This window comes from Phaethon aethereus (genome assembly GCF_964289735.1).
Source record: "Phaethon aethereus genome assembly, chromosome: 3".
Taxonomy (NCBI): Eukaryota; Metazoa; Chordata; class Aves; order Phaethontiformes; family Phaethontidae; genus Phaethon; species Phaethon aethereus.
In genome coordinates this window covers 69,343,817-69,363,560 of record NC_138576.1, presented here as the reverse complement: position 1 = coordinate 69,363,560, position 19,744 = coordinate 69,343,817, and the positions used below count along the sequence as shown (strand labels likewise).

Below are 19,744 nucleotides of genomic sequence, written 5' to 3'. Positions count from 1 at the left end.
GATGCACATCTTATGGTACTAGATACTGACACCTTCACACTTGCTTTGCTGGGAATAAACTCATTTCACATCCAGAAAGCCAAGGAGCATGCCATAAGGCATAGTACAATGCCAGGAAATTCTCATGAAAATAGAAAACCCATAGTCTGTTTGTGGTCCCAAGGCATTTTAACAGACCCACAGCAAACCTGGAAGAGAGATAAAGGCCTTGCTCTGTAGCTTTCAAGTCAGTTGAAAACACCTCAAAAGACCTTTCTTAGCTGCCATATGGGAAATGGGCTGGCTCATTCCTCAACAGGCAGGCCCACTTCCCAGGCAGCACCTCCTGCGCTGAGATCTGTGCAGGTCCCAGACAATCTTCCAAAGAATATGTGAAACAGCCATTGTAAGAGCTGGAGTGCAGCTGTGGGTACTAACAGCAGCCTAGCCATCTGATTATTATCAATGTGTTTTTAGCTCCTGCTGCAGTCAGTCTTGTGATGACATGAAATGTTCGAGAACTCATAGGATATGGCGAGACCCCACCTGTAGTACCGTGTCCAGCTCTGGAGCCCTCAGCGCAGGAAAGACATGGACCTGTTGGAGAGGGTCCAGAGGAGGGCCACAAAAATGATCAGAAGGATGGAACACCTCTCCTATGAGGACAGGCTGAGAGAATTGGGGTTGTTCAGCCTGGAGAAGAGAAGGCTCCAGGGAGACCTTATTGCAGCCAGCCAGTACTTAAAGGGGGCTTATAAGAAAGATGGGGACAGACTTTTTATCAGGGCCTCTTGCAATAGGACAAGGGGTAATGGCTTTAAACTAAAAGAGGGCAGATTTAGGCTAGGTCTAAGGAAGAAATTTTTCACAGTGACGGTGGTGAAGCACTGGCACAGGTTGCCCAGAGAGGTGGTAGATGCCCCATCCCTGGAAACATTCCAGGTCATGTTTGACAGGGCTCTGAGAAAACTGATCTAATTGAAGGTGTCCCTGCTCACTGCAGGGGGGGGTGGACTAGGTGGCCTTTAAAGGTCCCTTCCAACACAAACAATTCTATGATTCTATGCCATTTTTACAAAAAACAACATAAAAAGAGGCAAGGGAGAGGAGCAGAAGTTTTTCCTGGACATGGCTTTGTCACTTACAAAGCTCTGCTAACCCACAGAGACCTTTGCCTCTCCTGCAGAGTTATTGCAACACTTTTACGCTACTACACTGGTAACTTAGGAGTTATCAGTGTTTCAACAGAGGTAAGGAAAGGCGATACCATTCAGTCAGTGGACATCATAGGTGATGGAGAAATTCACCCAACAGGTGAGACACCAAGCTGAGGCCAGCTTAACATAATGAACCTGCAGTGCAACACATTCATCTTCACAAGATTTGTGGGCAATGGGGGTGTGACAGGCAGTTCCTCAGGAATCCTTGCTCAGGAGGTTACAGGCCCTCCTCTCACCACCTCCCTGCCCAGTCCATTCCAGCCAGATTTCTAAGGTTGTTCAGTGAGCACATTCAAACAATTTCTTATGGGACATGTACAGACTGATGTTTTTGAAGGCTATACTGCAACTACTTTTTCACGCAAACACAAAACATCGTGTGCGTAACAGCTTGGAAATGTCTCCCCAGATTTCAAGTCCCCAGACCAAAAGCAGAAATAGGCATATAGCCCAACTGAAATTTTCAGAAAATATGAGTCAGGTCCCCAAAATCAAAGGGTTGTACTGTTTCTGATCAAATTTAAGGGCCACAGTGCTCCAGCTTGACTCTACCAAGCTGCTCATTCATTAAGTTTCCTTGCCCAGACACAAGCAAATATTGAGGGATTGCTCTCCCCTCCCACCCCAGCGACACGTGCACTGTGCTCCTGCAGCCCCATATCCTCTTGTCCCACCACCCAGCTGGTAACTTTGTAGTCAACACAACTCCCTGTATTGACTCTGACAGCTGCCTGTTAATTAATTCCTTCCTCTTTTCCCTTGCCTCCCACGCTTGGTCTTGGTTTTTGGTAGTTTTTTGGTTTGGGGTATTTTTTTACTTCTTTTTCTAAAAGTTTCTCTTGCTATACAGCTTCCCCTCTGCCTTGCAGGCCTCCTATGAAGTGCTCTCCGCTACTCGCAGTTCTTGTCTGTGACTGTCTACACAGGGCTGTCATGGAGCACAGACATCTGCCACAGTAACATAACTGAGCTGAAATAAATAGCATTTCATTACATTTGAAACAAAGATTTCCATTTTCGGGAACCATGTCCTGAAGTGCCACGTCTACACGCTTTTTGAATATTTCCAGTAATGGTGACTCCACTACCTACCTGGGCAGCCTGTTCCAATGCTTGACTACTCTCAGTGAAGAAATTTTTCTTAATATCCAGTCTAAACCTCCCCTGGTGCAACTTGAGGCCATTTCTTCTCATCCTATCACTAGTTACTTGGGAGAAGAGACCAACACCCACCTCACTACAGCCTCCTTTCAGGGAGTTGTAGGGAGCGATAAGGTCTCCCCTCAGCCTCTTCTTCTCCACACTAAACAATTGCAGTTCTCTCAGCCGCTCCTCGTAAGACTTGTTCTCTTGACCCTTCACCAGCTTCGTTACTCTTCTTTGGACATGCTCCAGGAACTCAATGTCCTTCTTGTAGTGAGGGGCCCAAAACTGAACACAGGATTCAAGGTGTGGCCTCCCAGTGCCGAGTACAGGGGCACGATCACTTCCCTGGTCCTGCTGGCCACATCATTTCTGATACAGGCCAGGACGCTGTTGGCCTTCTTGGCCACCTGGGCACACTGCTGGCTCATGTTCAGCTGGCTGTCAACCAGCACCCTCAGCGTCTTTTCCGCTGGGCGGCTCTCCAGCCACTCCTCCCCAAGCCTGTAGCGTTGCATGGGGTTGTTATGATGGAAGTGCAGGACCTGGCACTTGGCCTTATTAAACCTCATACAGTTGGCCTTGGCCCATCGATCCAGCCTGTCCAGATCCCTCTGTAGAGCCCTCCTGCCCTCCAGCAGATCAACACTCCCACCCAACTTGGTGTCGTCTGCAAACTTACTGAGGGAGCACTCGATCCCCTCATCCAGATCATCAATAAAGATATTGAACAAGACCGGCCTCAGTACTGAGCTCTGGGGAACACCGCTTGTGACCAGCTGCCATTTGTCATGACAAGGAGTGCAGCTCACTATGGACATGGGATGGCATACTCTCCAATCTTCCATTATATGACACTTTTATGGTATCCCAATCCCCTACTTCTGTGGAAGAAACCAAAATTAGGAATACAGTTGTGTGGGCGGCTTTTCAGGACACCGGTACTTAAGCCACCAGCACGCCACCCAATAGGTTTTCGCGACGTTCCTGACAATTTTTGCATCCCCAATGGCACTGCAGATCGGGCTAAGCCGCCGGCAGTTTAACCAGAAACCTTCCGGCCCCCTGGGCAGCTCGCACACGGGCGGAAGAAGGACGGTGACACCTCGCGGTTAAACTCCCTCACTACTTCGGCCTTGGAGGGGCCCCGCAGCACTGCCGAGCGCAAACCCGTCAGCAGTTAAAAGTGTTTTCCGCGAAGCATCCCAGTGCCTGGGGAGCAGGCACGTCCTCCTTAAATCTCCCTCAGGCCTCAGCTCTTTCCTGGCAGGAGAACCTGCCTGGAAAGCAACAGGACTAACGGCCAACGGCCCAACCTCCCGCGACCGCACCGCCCTCCCGCCCCGCGCATGCGCGGCGCCCCCCTCCCCCCCCCCCGACCGCGCGTTGCCCTGGAGACGGTTGCCGCGGCGCTTGGGCGGCAGTTACAGTTCCCTCACCGAGCCGTTCGCCTGCTGCGGGTCAGACCCGCCGCGCCTCCGCCGGACCCCGCCATGCAGCCTGCCTGCGACCCGGAGGTGGCGGTGGTCGCCCCCGCCGTCCCCTACAGCTACCGCAGCCGGCCCCGCGCCCTGCCCGCCCGCCCGAAGTACCGAGCGCGGCCGGACGCCGCCGAGCCGTGAGTGCCGGTGTCCGGCGGGTCGCGCCATCCAAGCCTCGCGGCCTGCGCGACCCGAACGGACATCGCTGCCCCTCCTGCCCTTCGCCCCTTTCTCCCTCACCCCAGCTCCCTCGCCGCCCTTCCCGGGGGAGGGGAGTCCTTCGGGGGAGCTTGCACCTCTGGCCTTTCAAAGTCGCTCTGGCTTGTTGGGGCGTTAGCATATAGGTTGCAGCTTTGTAACCCCAACTGCCTGTGCTTGGTGTTGCAGAGAGAAGGAACCTGTTCGTTATGCCAACCTCATGTATGACAGGAGAGTGGTGCGTGGCAACACTTACGCCCTTCAAGTCATACCTGTGGTATGTTTTTTATATGGCTCGTATTACAGCTTTGTTGAAAAGTAATAGGTAGGGCAGGAAAGCTGTTCCTCATTAATAATTTTAACTACTGAAGTTGTAATTTTACTTAAAATATTTCACACAGTCAGAGGCTCACCAGTTAAACTAGCATGTGACAGTTTTCCGCTTTTCTTTGAAACACTTAGCTTCACATGAACTTCTGTAGTTCTGATTTTTTTTCCCCATTAAGTACTTGATTATTCCCCCCCCACCCCCATTTCTTCAGTGTAATGATCCTGAGCACAAGTCATCACTGCATAATCTCTTATCATATGCAAGGTGTCATCAGTGAGAATCACAGGTCTTGGGAAATTACGTCTTGGGGTAGGCTTTGGCTTATCCTACTATAGAAGCAGAGCTAAATGTTCCAGCTGCATGCACAAGCTGCTTGTGTGGAGGCAAAAACATTCTATTTGTCCTGATACAGTAGTAAATGTTTTAGTGATACTTTATTTTCAGATAATATTTCTACATAGGTAATTTGATCACATAAGAATGTAAAGCAGTCTGTATTTTTAAAAGCTACTTTGTGGAAATAACTCCATGTTGTTCAGTAGCTGTTTCTTAGAGTGACTATCACATGTTTTAAGAAGTTCAAAACTGATGTTCATGTCATTCCATAAACAGACTACTGAATTTAAAAGTTAGTATGGGTTTCTTTTGCTTCATCAGCAATAAAGAACCTATAATTTTTACCTAGCAAACAATCCTGTTGATAATATGATAACTGGACTCAAGTCCATTTGACCTTCTTAAAGTTTTACCTAGAAACTCTCCCTTGTCAGCAAGAACATGCCATTTTGATATACTTTATCTCACAAGGCAAAGTTCTGTACACAATATCCACTTCCAAATAACAACTAATTGCTCTTAGTGTGAGATGCTATTAGAATGTGCCTGTGGGCAACTAGCATGCCTTACTAGTTTCATGCCCTACAGTCTTTAATGTAACTGAAGATTTAGGGTCAGGACCCAGAAAAGTAAATCTGAAATGCTAGATTTGTAGCATTAAAATCAAACAACCTTGATTTTCCTGTAGAGAGAAATTGGTATAATTTCCAAGTACAAGATGTATCCTGTTTTGTGGGGTTTTTTTCTTCTTCACCCCTGCTTAGAGTACCCACCCCAATCCCCTTGAGATTCAAAGGCAGAGGGAAGCACGGAAAAGAGCACTGGCTAGAAAGCGTGCAAAAGAGCAAATGCAACCAAGAACACCTGAGCCTGTGGAAGGCAGAGAGCATGTTCATGTGCAGACAGGTAAAAGCCTGAATTTTTTTTAAATTCATCTGAAAACAAAAACCTGCTGATCTATAGTGACTTACTAAATTGACGATGCAGTTAGTAGAATCACATAGGGTTAAGGTTAGAATCAGAGGTTCTCTATTCTTTTCCATTATAACCCCTTAATTTTAGTTGTATTTAATAAACTTGGCTAATTAGTGACATTTCCCCAGAGACTCTGTTTTTCAGTTTTCAGTGTACGTTCTTGAACACTAGTCAAGGTTACTTCATTTATTCTTTTCTTTTCCTGTATCATCAGAGAAGTTTGGTATGTGCTTAAAATTGGAGGGGTTTAAAAATTTTGCTTAAGAGTGGTCATATGTAAGACTACTATTAAAAATTGGGGGACACACCCTAATTTAGAATAGAAAACTGCCCTATTTGTGGGAAAACAATTTGACTTGTAGGAAAAAGAAAATTTGGCAGTGGAGTTAATCATGAGGCGAGTGTAATGTATTGCTGTGCCCTCTGAAAATAATTTCAGATTGGACTGACTTAGAAACTGATTAGCTGTAGTACATGCTAATCAGACATGGTCTTTGATTTCTGAATGTTCTCTCTGCCACAGCCCTGCTAAATCTCCCATACCACCTCCAATGCACACAGCAGCTTTTCCCTCAGTAAGTTTGCAGATGACAGCAAGTTGGGTGGGAGTGTTGATCTGCTGGAGGGTAGGAGGGCTCTACAGAGGGATCTGGACAGGCTGGATCAATGAGCTAAGGCCACCTGTATGAGGTTTAAAAAGGCCAAGTGCCGGGTCCTGCACTTCCATCATAACAACCCCATGCAACGCTACAGGCTTGGGGAAGAGTGGCTGGAGAGCTGCCCAGCGGAAAAGGAGCTGGGGGTGCTGGTTAACAGCCAGCTGAACAAGAGCCAGCAGTGTGCCCAGGTGGCCAAGAAGGCCAACAGCGTCCTGGCCTGTATCAGAAATAGTGTGGCCAGGAGTAGGGAAGTGATTGTGCCCCTGTACTGGCACTGGTGAGGCCACACCTCGAATACTGTGTTCAGTTTTGGGCCCTTCACTACAAGAAGGATGTTGAGGTGCTCAAGTGTGTCCAAAGAAGGGCAACGAAGCTGGTGAGGGGTCTGGAGCACAAGTCTTATGAGGAGCGGCTGAGGGAACTGGGGTTGTTTAGTGTGGAGAAGAGGAGGCTGAGGGGAGACCTTATTGCTCTCTACAACTACCTGAAAAGGGGTTGTGTTGAGGTGGGTGTTGGTCTCTTCTCCCAAGTAACTAGTGATAGGATGAGAGGAAATGACCTCAAGTTGCGCCAGGGGAGGTTTAGACTAGATATTAGGAAAAATTTCTTCACCGAGAGGGTGGTCAAGCATTGGAACAGTCTGCCCAGGGAGGTGGTGGAGTCACCATCACTGGAAGTAGTAAAAAAACGCGTGGATGTGGCACTTCAGGACATGGTTTAGTGGGCACGGTGGTGTTGGGTTGATGGTTGGACTTGATGATCTCGAAAGTCCTTTTCAACCTTAATGATTCTGTGATTCTGTGAAATACTGTTGGACACGGAAGGAGGCCATCTAGTGTGGAAGTCTTGGTCTCGTATCCTTCCCAGTGACTAGTGCAGACAATTTTAAGTACTCCACAGACCTTATTTTCTGAGCCAGTCTATTTATCTCTGCAGTAGGAGACAGACAGTTACAAGTCAAATCAAGCACATGCTGTTACAGATGTGTGGTTACTTCAGGGCCACTTCTGGTGGGGCCAGAAGTCAGATATCATTCTTTAAACCCAACAGATACAGTGTGCTGTTTTGCCACATACAATGGAGAAAAATGTATGTTTTCAATATTACTCATTAGTCGATAGGCAATCATTATGCTTTTTTGAAGTTGTCCTATCCCCTTGACTCTACCTTGTTTATTCTGCAAGGAGGGCTGAAAGGCTCGAGACTCTGACTTTTGAAACCTACTGAGTGAAATGCCCTTTTAGGAATCTCTTCCAAGAAATGCACCAGAAATTGCAGGGAACGTGGCATCAGATGGCCTGTGCAGCCAACTGATCTATGTGTTAAGTTGAGGTGTCTTTTTTTAATTTATAATCTTTATAGAAGATACTTTATTGCACTCTGTACAGTCATCTATATTCACCCTGTACAGTCATCAAGAACAGTTGAGAGTTAAAATAAAAATAACTCAACTTACAGAGTTTGTTGCGCTGTTGTTTCTAGAGCTGTATTTGGAAGAGATTAGTGACCGGATAATAGAGGTTGATACAGAGTGTCAAACAGATGCATTTTTGGACAGACCACCTACTCCACTCTTCATACCAGCCAAAACAGGAAGAGATGTGGCCACACAAATAGAAGAAGGAGAGGTATGAAAGCAAAGTGAGGTCCACAAGTGCTGTCAAAACATATCTGCCATACAAAACACATTTCTGATGCAAAATTGAGGCAGAAACAGAAAGGAACTTATCCTCACAGGACATGCAAAAAAAAAAAAAAAAAAGTCCCCAATGTTTACTTTGAAGTTAAGTGCAAAATTTAAGTGCAAAATTACAGAAGGTGCTTCTCCATATGCACTGGTTCTGCTGCTTTCAGCTAAGAACCGAGAAATGCTACTACAATGCTGAGAAAAGCTCTGCCCTGTGGAAATAGTGTCCAGCCAGAGAAGGGGTTGGGAACCCAGGGGTGAGCAAAAATAGGGTCCAGGTGAGTGCTGTGCTTCTCCTTGGCAGTGCCCCCACTGTGGCTGTGGTCAGGTGTGTGGTGTCTCACTCCAGCCTGCCCATCTCTTAGCCCCAGCTGCATTCATGCTTCTGCCTTAGCTGACACTGGCCCCCCACCTGCACTTCTCAGCCCTGCCTTCAGCATAAGGGCTTTGTTCATCCTCCTTTTCTCCTTGCCAAGGTGTTGAGAGTGACTGTGAACAAGGGTCATTTATCTCTGTTTCCCTTACTCCCATCCTCAGTTGTTTGACTTTGACGTTGAAGTCAAGCCAATCCTGGAGGTGTTGATTGGGAAGACGGTTGAGCAAGCTTTGCTGGAAGTCATGGAGGAAGAAGAGCTGGCCCAGCTGTGGGCACATCAGCGTGCCTATGCAGAGCTGCGTAATGCAGAGCTTGCTGAAGTACAGCGCCTGGAAGAGCAGGACAGGCGATACAGAGAGGAGAAGGTAGGACTTCCTAAGAGCAAAACAGGCCTGCCTGACTGCTCGTCAGAAGAGAGAAAACCATTGCCAGTACTGAAAGACAAGCTGTGAAATAAGCTGGATGTGCTCAAAAGCGTACTGTCAAGTTTGATATTCCTCAAGGCATTTTGGTGCCATACAGCTGCACTCTGCCATTTGCTCTCATGCACCAGCACCATGCTGTTGTGTTTATTTGGAGCAGTCATGCTCCAGTGACCTGGTGTACTCGAACACCTGATCAAGAGGCCAAACTCAACAGCATTTTCCTCTGTACCCTGTGCAGCTGTTACAAAAGCCTCTTCATTAGAATTACTGCTAAATGAATAGTCACAGTGCTTGAAAGTAAGAGAGGCACCTTGTAGACTTTCACACCCAATGCATGCACTACTGCATGTGCACACATACGTCTCAAGAGCTCCAAGTATTAAGATATATTCATACTATCTAGTAAATAGGAATAAACAGAAAGGGCAAGTCTTAATTACTCACTATTCATAAGTCTTATATATTTGGGTTTTTTAATGTTTTGCTGGATGCATTTGAGTTTTAATCTTTTCTTCTACCAATTAGCGTATAAAATTGCAAAAATGAAAAGTTCATGAAATCCTGACCCAGCTTCATCTCTTTCCAAGGCCAACAATCAGATTCATCTGCAAAAATAAAGCAGAGAGTCATGAGATAAAGGCATACTAAGGTAACAGGAGAAGGTTTCATTTGGCCAGCTACAAGGCCTTTATCTTACAGATTTGCCAAAATCAGAAAAGATATACCAAAGGAACACATTTCCCTCTAGTCCTTGTGGATTTTAGTACTCCATAGATTGAATACAAGTTTGTTTTCAGTCTTTGATGTGAGGAGTTTTTTTGAAAGTTAGAGGCTGCAAATACTAAGTAGAGACCATAAGTATCAGTACTCTTGATTATCTTTGCTATTTATGACTCTCACACTGTGATCGTTCTTCACAGTCTAGATCAAAGAAGTAACAGCTAAAGGCCTGAAGGTTTTACATGCAATATTGCCTTGACAGGAACGTCGCAAACTCCAGCACATGCAAATGCTGCAGAAACAGAAAGAGACCACAGAGAAAATTGCAGCTCAGGCATTTGCTCAGCATTACTTGGCTGATCTCATTCCCTCAGTCTTCAACAATCTTCGTGAGAGTGGGTTTTTTTATGACCCTATAGAAAGAGGTTTGTATTTTATTTTATTAACATGTGAACTGAGTAACATAAAGGTCAAACCAACCATAAAACATACCTTATTGTCCTATTATTTAGAATAATGTGGTAAGACTTCATTAATTTACATTTGTGGCTGAACAGATCATGTTCAAACTCAAATTTTTAAAACAAACATTATCAGTCATCTGTAGTTAAGAACACGCAAGAGCTGACTGTTACAATGAGAAGAGCTGCTTTTGAAATGGAGAGAAAGGAATGGGTGGTTAGGATTGGTAGAGCACAGAGAGAGAGATCCAAATTGAAGTAAATGTATTTTGATAGGAGAGGCAAAGAAATCTGTATGTCATTGTGAATCTTAGTTAAAGATTATCTTTTTTAAAGAGCAAGGGAGATATCAGTCAGTTAGAATTAGGCCCTGAATATAATTTTGGAATTGTACATCAGTAACTTCCAAGCTTTTAGAATCAGCAGCATTTCTTATGGGCTACCTTGCTGCATCCCACTTCCCCAGGCCCAGCACAGGTGGCTGGACAACAGCTTCGGAATGGATGTACTCTCTCCAGAATGAGTCATGGAGCAAATGCAGAAACTGAGTGTATTTTGCAAACAGGGTAGGCAGGCTTTGGGACCACTGTGTACAAAGAGCATGATTTGAGAAATACATGGATGAGCAAGAGCTCTGTAGTCAGAGAGAACAAATGCTTTCAGCAGATCAGAAGCCAGACGTCTTTGGAAAGCAAGGCAGGAAATGTTATTCTCCTGCCTTGTTCAGGATAGTTATTTTCATCTTGCTAGAACATTACTGTGTATCTCATCTGTGCTAGCCCTTCAAGGGTGCCAGACACCTTTGAAAATCACTGCAAAGAGAGGACTCTGACATGAATCCATAACGATGAGGAACCTCTCTAAGAGAGGCAGGAGATAAGAAACCCAACAACACCTGAGAGGTTTCATCTGGATCTTGCAAAGCGAGCATCTTTTGGCAAGGATGTTCATCCCTTCATGATCATAGCAAATGAAAAACAGCCCCAAGATCATGTCACTCACCCTTAATAAAAAGACATTTTTTCTTTCTTCCTTCTTTCCTGTCAAATTCTTACAGATATCGAGACAGAATTCCTTCCGTGGCTGATGACACAAGTGGAAGAAGCACTAGAGAGGAAGATTCTGGGGAGGACAATGCTTGACTGTAAGTTACAAAATCCTGGAATGTAACAAACACAACATTTAGAGGGTCATTGTGGATTAAGGTAGCAGGTGTCATTTTAGCAGAACTCCAAGTACCCATGGTGCTTTGTGGGTTTTTTACCATTTAAAAATGTTTTTAATGTTGGAATATTACATACACCTAGGTAATTCATTTTCAGCTGAAATAATAGAAGTGTCAGTCATGCTGCACTGTTCTTTCTCTGCTGGCTTTATACTCTTCGAGATGTATTGATGCTGGGAGGTACAATACATTTGGCAGGAGTGGGATGGTTAAAGAACACCAATTCTTTTCTCTGCTATAAAACTTGCATTTCTCATGTGTAACACAGCCACCATTGCTGTGCTCTTCTCTGTAGTGTGCCTGATTGTGCCAGTGGGAACAGAAAAGCCCATCCTGTCTTACAACCATGTGTATACTGTGAAAGTCTCTTAACTTGTTTGTGTAAGCTCCCTGAGCTATGGAGTAATATGTTCATCCTACATGAAAGGAGAAGGATAATCGTAGGCCATGGTTGACAGAGAAGTCAGGGGACCAACACTTTTCATCAAAACAAGGGCTTACCTCCTCAGCAGTCAGTAATCACGTCCTTGCTTTTGAAATAGATTAAAATATCAGTCTTTTGGGGGGCTAGTTCAAGCTAAGTATTCAGGTTCTTTTATTAGTCAGCCTTCAGAATCTGCAGTTGAAACACCTGAACAATCTAAACTCTGTCTTGTGTAGAAACATAAAATTATGATGAATGCGTGTGGCAACATGGTGGTCCTAGATCAAACCACTTTTTATACTTGCATTACATCTTTCATTCCTATGGTTTTCCTCCTGCTGTGATTTTGGGTTTGAATTACAATTGTTTGTTTCCTTTGGGTTTATTTTCAGTTTATCAAGGACCCCGAATTTCCTTTGTGAAGGTATAATTGGATAACTACAGCTGGTCTGTTAGGTATTTTATCCTATGACATATGTGCCAGTATGTACACTCAAGAATCACTTCTTCATGCAGCTCTTCAGGGTGGAGGGAATTTTCTCTCCTTTTAAGTAAGAAGTGTTTTATGTGACTACTGAATAAACATCCCAAGGAGAATGTTCCTGGAGGATATACTATTGATGAGACTGTCTTATCATATTCCTGTTAAATCTTTCTGTTGAATTTTTACAAGATATCACGCTCTTGCACCAATTCTAAGATACACAGAGCAGCTGGAGCAGGCTAATATCAGCAGCCCCTGTTTTGCTATTTACCCTCTGTATTTCCTGACTTATACCCAATTACCTACTGTTGAGTAAACATAGTCTCTGCAAAAGGAACTGCAGATTGCATTCTCCAGGTTTTGTAGAGGCAGACACAGCCTCGGCTGAGATACTTGTACAATACTGAGATACAGTACAAGAGCTATGAGCTACAAGGGAAGCACTCACCGTGTAAGGTGGTTATGTTCGTCCCCTCAGAGAAGACCTTCTTTTACTTGCATGAATGTCAACCCATGAATTAACAATGAAGCTCTTTTTAGTACCTGTATATTGTCCCATTTTCTGTGTTAAATCTCTTTTCTTTCATTGTTGTATATCAAAGTGATTGTTGATTTTTGTTGTTGTTGTTGTGTTTATTGACTTGGAAGGGGTATAGTGTTTAGAAAAATTTCTGAATTTTCTAAACAGCAAAAATAATAAAGAGTAGGTGCTTTACAGCTGCTTTTAAGAAAGAGAAAATCTTTTGATGACTCCCATAGTTCCAGTATTTTCCACTGCCAAAACCATCATTCTGTGTGCAACCTGACTAGTCCTGGTTCCTGGTGGGGTGACCCGCTCTGAAAGTCAGGAACAACTGTGAGGAAATCAACAAAACAATCCAGGTGAACCCTTTCAAATCGCTGACTTCAGTGTAAACAGCTTGTTAGGCTAGAACTAGGCTACAGCAGCAGGGATGTTTTTTCTCATTCAAGTATTCTTTCATTTTTACTGTTATTTCAGGGTTTTTTCCCTATTTAAGAAGTTATAGGTCAGTAATATATAATAAAAATCTAAAATTACAGGGTTTTTTCCTCCATGTTTGTTAATGGTGGCTTTCTCCGTTTCAGCCTTGATTTGTACAGTGGTTGAAAAACGCTTAGATGCATTTAGCCGTAAACCTCTGTCTGATCAGACAGAGGCACCTGCTGAAGAGCCCAGGCCAACAGATGCAGCACCCCGGGTGGCCGGTGAGACAGATGCTGCTGACCAACCAGTCACAGAGGAAGAAGAGACCGACCAACCTGTTGCTGAGGAACAGCCTTCACGTCACATCTCTTTCCAGTTAGAAGAATCAGATCAAGCAGGAACAGAGGATCTGGAAACTGAGTAACAAGCAGGCAAGTCATCAAGTAAATGGAGATGAATGGCTTAACTGAAAGAAGAAACTAATTCCTATCTATTTACAAGTCTTGTGCCCAAGCCGTACTGAAGGATGAACCCAAGCAACAGTAGAGCATTAAAGCATGTTTTCCATATGATGACATTGCTGATTTCAGGCTGTAAGAATGAAGAGAGAGGTTAATAGTGCCATGAATGGCAGTGAAATTCTAGCCCCTTCTACACAATCCAATCCATCAAAAACCTGGGATGTTTACAGTTGAAAAGTAATGCTATCCCACACTCCATGCTAGAAGGTCACGAGAAGGACACTGAGAGCATGCTAATAACCTTTGCAAGTGCTTTGATTCTCAGAACAGGATTTCCTTACTTTCCCTATTTTGAAAGGTAGCTGCTATGGCACTTAGCTAAATTTATTTTCACTCACATTAGTCTCTTCTTTCCTAACAAACTTGGATGGACATCTCAGCAGGTGTGGTGGGTTGACTCATGCTGGATGCCAGGTGCCCACCAAAGCTGCTCTGTCACTCCCCTCCTCAACTGGACAGGGCAGAGAAAATAAAACAAAAGGCTTGTGGGTCAAGATAAGGACAGGGAGAGATCATTCAGTAATTACAGTTACAGGGAAAACAGACTCGACTTGGGGGAAATGAATTAAATTATTACCAATCAAATCAGAGTAGGATAATGAGAGCTAAAACCAAATCTTCAAACACCTTCCCCCCACCCTCCCCTTCTTCCCAGGCTCAACTTCACTCCCGATTTTCTCTACCTCCTCCCCCCGAGCTGTGCAAGGGGACAGGGAATGGGGGTTGCACTCAGTTCATCAGACGTTTCTGCCGCTCCTTGCTCCTCAGTGGAGGACTCATCACACACTTCCCCTGCTCCAGCATGGGGTCCCTCCCACAGGAGACAGTCCTCCACAAACTTCTCCAACATGGGTTCTTCCCACAGGCTACAGATCTTCACAAACTTCTCCAGCCTGGGTCCCTTCCACAGCGTGCAGTCCTTCAGGAACAGACTGCTCCAGCATGGGTCACAAGTCTGCCAGCAAACCTCCTCCTGCGTGGGCCTCCCCTGGGGTCACAGCCTCCTTCAGGCATCCACCTGCTCTGGCGTGGGGTCCTCCATGAGCTGCAGGTGGATATCTGCTCCAGTGTGGAGCTCCATGGGCTGCAGGGAGACAGCCTGCCTCACCAGGGTCTTCACCCTGGGCTGCAGAGGAATCTCTGCTCCAACACCTGGAGCACCTCCTTCCCCTCCTTCTTCGTTGACCTTGGTGTCTGCAGAGGTGTTTGTCTCACATATTCTCACTCCTCTCTCTGGCTGCAAATGCCACATCCCATTTTTTTTTCCCCCTCTTCTTAACTCTGTGGTCCTAGAGCTGCTACCACCGTTGCTCATGGGTTTGGCCTTGGCCAGAAGTGGGTCCGTCTTGGAGCCAGCTGGCATTGGCTCTATCAGACACAGGCGAAGCTTCTAGCAGCTTCTCACAGAAGCCCCCCTCTACAGCCCCCCTGCTACCAAAACCTTGCCACGCAAACCCAATACAGCAGGTAATAGAGTGAAGGCTGCTGTTCCTGAAGCTCTTCAAGTTCAAGGAGTTATCTGCCACTGGGAATTTCTGCCAGTGCAAAATCCTCCTCAGCCTCCTGACTCCTGGAGCACTGGTGAGTGGCTGGAGCCACGCACTAAGTCCAGCCTCGGTTTTCTTTGTAATCCTCCTTTCCTACTGGTTCACTGGAAATGGTACCAGACATGACTGACAAAATGTGCCTGCACAGCCACACGTATCTATCTGTTCACAGGCCAACTCCACAAGTGGGGCATTCCCCCTCATAGAAGTACATCTGTGGCTCTATTGCAGCAACACCGTTTCCTTGCTAGCTGCACCTGTGAAAAAAGTCCTGCCTTGTCCAGACTGCTTTGTGCTACCTCCTCTCTGCAGTTCAGAGGAGATGTGTGCTACCCCAGCAGGCCAGATCCCAGTCTGAGAGTGGGATGTCAGAAATAACACCTGAAGAGACAAGTACCTGCTCCACGACTTGTACCCTCAAGAGGGACATCTCCAGACTTCTTCACTGGACCACTTGTACATGTGGCTTCACAGTCAGACCCTGCCTTCCCTCCATCCTGGGCTAGGGCAGCCAGTGATAATCAGGGCAGCTGTTGTTCACATGGAAAAGCTCCCTTGGAAGGTGTCAGGTATTTACCTCACTCTGTAGGTAGTTGAAAGTCAGAAGTAATAAGATGTAACCACCAAGAAATCCACTCAGTGGTTTGATGTAATATAAATGTGTTAAAACTGACTGTCTGGAGTCACGTAGCCCAGACTACAGACAGACACAACCATGGATGCTTTTCAAAGCTGGAATATTCCCTTGTAAGCTCCTCCTCTGCTAAGTTGACAGTATTTCAACAAAGTGTGCTTGCTTTTTCATTTATGATTGATTCATCAAAGCATCCAGCAAAATGCATTATGTGTGTGAAATAAAGGTAGTCAGTGCTCCCTACATCTGTCTGTAAGTTTCTAAGAAGAATTTATTTTTATGCACATGAGTGGAAATGAAGGCTTGAAATGAAACTCTGGTTTAGGCATTGAAGTCAGCAGGAGGTTTACCTCAGTTTCAGTAGAACAAAGATTTTGCATTGTTTTTTTTCCCGTGGTGATAGAGACTCCTGTCACAACTTCAGGTGAATCATGTAAATGATTAGATAAATAGATAAATATAATAATCAGGCTAATTTTATCTAGAGAAATAAAATGGCTTTGTGACATGATTTATGAGAATTGTAATTTTTGGAACACTGTCAGTTTTAAGGATTCCTCATTACTGAATAATTGCTTTGTCATGTATTTACAGGAGACTTATCATAATCTAGAGGACTGCCATGGATCATTCCTGAAAAGATTCAAACGAACGGTGACTTGAATATTTGGTTTTGGAATCTTAGAATAGTAAGGTGATCACCTGGAATATTTTCATTTTTGTCACTGCTGCTTTGTGATTGATTGCTAGAAAATGTACTTGAAGTATTAAATTATTCTATTTAAATAGGTTGTGGCATTATTATGTATTTGTAAATTATTATTAAAAAATAATGAGTTGTATGCCCTGCATTTTTACTTTATTAGAATGTATAGATACAACTCAAGAGTCTTGTGTACTGTGGTAGTTTGCTGCAACAGGCTATGTTGTTATGGGGCCATACCGCCATGAAGCGTTATGCTGCACTGGCATTTTTCCATCAATAGTCCTGTTGGGCCTCTGGGCAACCTGATCTAGTTGAAGATGTCCCTGGTCATTGCAAGGGAGGTGGACTAGATGGCCTTTAAAGGTCCCTTCCAACCCAAACTATTCTATTGTACTTGAATTCTACCAGACACAGGGGAAGCTTCTAGCAGCTTCTCACAGAAGCCCCCCTCTACAGCCCCCCTGCTACCAAAACCTTGCCACACAAACCCAATACAACAGGTAATAGAGCAAAGGCTGCTGTTCCTGAAGCTTTTCAAGTTCAAGGAGTTATCTGCCACTGGGAATTTCTGCCAGTGCAAAATCCTCCTCAGCCTCCTGACTCCTGGAGCACTGGAGTCAGTGCCCAGACATGGGCAGGGTGGCAGAGGATGGGACCCCTTGCATCCTGTTGGTCACTGAAGAAGCAGAAACCCATAAGCAACAGTAAGGAGGGGAAGAAGGATGCGGGGCAATGGCGTAGCTGTCACCTGTCTGGGGTGACGCCAGCAGACACGCAGGCTGTGCAGCGCAGACCTTGCTGCTGGCAGGGTGGATTGGGGGCTGGCATACAGGTGGCTGGGAAAGCCACGCTAGCCGAGCCCTAGGGTGAGCACCACATCCCTCACACCAGCTCCCCACAGGGACCCCTCTTGATGCCCTTCCCCTCCAACTCTCCTTTCTCTGGCCTAGGTCCCCAGCAGCAGCTCTCCCCGGTAGGTGGGTAAGGCTGCAAGAGTGGCCAGCTCTGCACCCAGGGTGGCCTGTGGGAGGCCCAGTGGCCTGAAGCTCCCTGCCCCTGCTCAGAACCACAGAGGCATCCCTCGAGTGTGCATGTGGGTGCAAGGGGAGCGGAGGGGTGGCAGAAGGAGCTGACACTGCAGGCACTAGAGGGCAGGACAGGCCACAGCAGTCCCACCACAGAGACCCATAGAAAGACACTGATGTCACCTATTGCACATCACACACCCTGCACTAGTGACACTCGACTGCATTTCCCTCCTCTGCTAAACCCCAAAGGCATCAACCTCTTGCACAATCTACTCATAACAGGAAGACCCAACCCTTAGGATCACCCAACACAGTCCACACTAAGATCACAGACTCACAGAACAGTTCGGGTTGGAAGGGACCTTTAATGATCATCTAGTTCCAACCGACCTGCCATGTGCAAGGACATTTTTCACTAGATCATGTTGCTCAAATCTCCATCCAACCTGGCCTCGAACACTTCCAGGGATGGGGCATCCACAACTTCTCTGCCGGCCTGGGTTTCAGGGCTTTCTAACTGCCGCTGCTGAGTGTTTCCACACCATGTCTCAGCCCTGAGCTGAACTGTTTTAGAAAGTCCAGCAGAGCTGTTTCAGCCTGTCCTTTGAATGAGATTGGAGGAAAAATACATTTCCCTGCCTATATTCAACCATCTTTTCAGATGATAAACGACTTGATAAGCAACTTCTTAACACTTCTGTGTACTGGACTCAGGATGCAGGCTTCTGGGCACTTTCTCCCAGAACCATCAGAAACTGGACAAGAAGTTCATTTTGGCATTGAAATGTGCACCAAGGACCGCTTGTAGCACAGAGGAGTTGAGCTGGTACCTCTTCTTGTCATGCCCAGGATGGGTACTTGTCAGTAAAAGCCTCAGACAATAGTGTGTGTGCACATGATACAAAGATCATCAGTGTGTGCAAAGATGTTCCCATCTTTATGTTTTTTATCAAAAGCAGCTGGTTTACAATATGACTGTATCCACGTGGTTTCCATCTATTGATTTCTCTGCAAAGAGCCCAAGCATTGCTCCAACAACCAGCTCAGCAGTTTAGCTCCATGTTTACTTCAACACTCACTTGAGAAGTGGGAAAGACATTGAGACTTACTGCCTGGCCCTGATACAGTTTGGGAATGCTTTTGATACTGATGGACCAAACCGAACTCCCCATCTCTCCGTTGCACATTGACAGACTGGGAGTGTTTTGTTGAGACTAAAAGTCATGGCTGGTTTGCTGCTAGCAGAAATCATGGATTTCAAAGAAGTCGGGAGAGGACAGATAAAAAGCATACACCTGTGAAAGTGTTTGTTCGCTTGCTATATGCGTGTCTTAAACATGAACCTCATCTTACCCATCTTTAATGGCTACAGCCCCAGGAGCCCACAGAAGCTGTGTTACTTTCACAGCAGCAGTACACAGCAACAGCCCTGTGGTGTTCACAAAGCCATGAAGATTCCTGCCCTCCTGCAGGAGACACCTTTAGACCAGCAGGACAGTATCTATCACAGTGAAAGTGAAACCCTTTCAGCGTGGTTTCTCACTGCCAGGGTTGCTTTACTGGTACAAACCAGAAGCTAGACATGGCCTAGTGTACATTTTGGTGGTCTAGCTGTGATTCTGCTTTACTGCAGTCTTACGGTAGTTATAAACTGCCTTACGTCGCCTCACTCCTCCTCCTCAGCCCTACCACGAACATTTGGCCCTCTCAAGTTGCCCAGGTCTTGGTTATTAACATATGATAATATTAGCATGCACATATTGTCACTGGCAGTTTCAGGTAATAAATTGGACAGTGAACTGTGGCAGCTGTGGTAGCAACATATCTCATGCTGCTGACTGCCACAGGGTTCGCGATTTCTGGCAAAAAGTCTGGCTGGCAGGCTGATGCAATAATGCTTGAAACTGCCCCAGAAAGATTGCTTTTATCTATCAGAGTCCTAGCTGGGTCTTGCACCCACTGCTGAGACAACATATATTGTTAAAAATGACCTAACAGTGTAATTTGGCTCAGTAGGAATTGTGATTCCATCATGCTTTGGCAATTGAAATTATATCTGCTTTAAACATAACTTTTTTAAGATGATCATGTCGGAAAGTACTCATATGTATGCTGGATTATGGAGTACGTCTAAAAGGTTTTTTTAATGTGCAAATACTAGCAGGCCAGCCATTGCCATTTTAATTAATGGTAATGAATCAAATACATTTGTTTCAAACAGAGTTGACATAATACTCA

The 19,744-nt window shown here is 45.4% G+C and overlaps 1 protein-coding gene across 1 annotated transcript; it reads left to right on the top strand.

The window, feature by feature from the left end:
• Window positions 1–3,299: 3,299 nt before the first annotated feature.
• On the top strand, window positions 3,300–13,494 carry RSPH3 (radial spoke head 3; the record flags this gene model as incomplete). The annotated part of the gene is made up of 8 exons (XM_081997906.1): window positions 3,300–3,960; window positions 4,211–4,298; window positions 5,453–5,594; window positions 7,805–7,950; window positions 8,547–8,750; window positions 9,793–9,955; window positions 11,049–11,135; window positions 13,232–13,494. The coding sequence occupies exons 1-8, from the start codon at window positions 3,692–3,694 to the stop codon at window positions 13,492–13,494; spliced, it is 1,362 nt and encodes a 453-aa protein (XP_081854032.1). The 5' UTR covers window positions 3,300–3,691.
• Window positions 13,495–19,744: the final 6,250 nt, after the last annotated feature.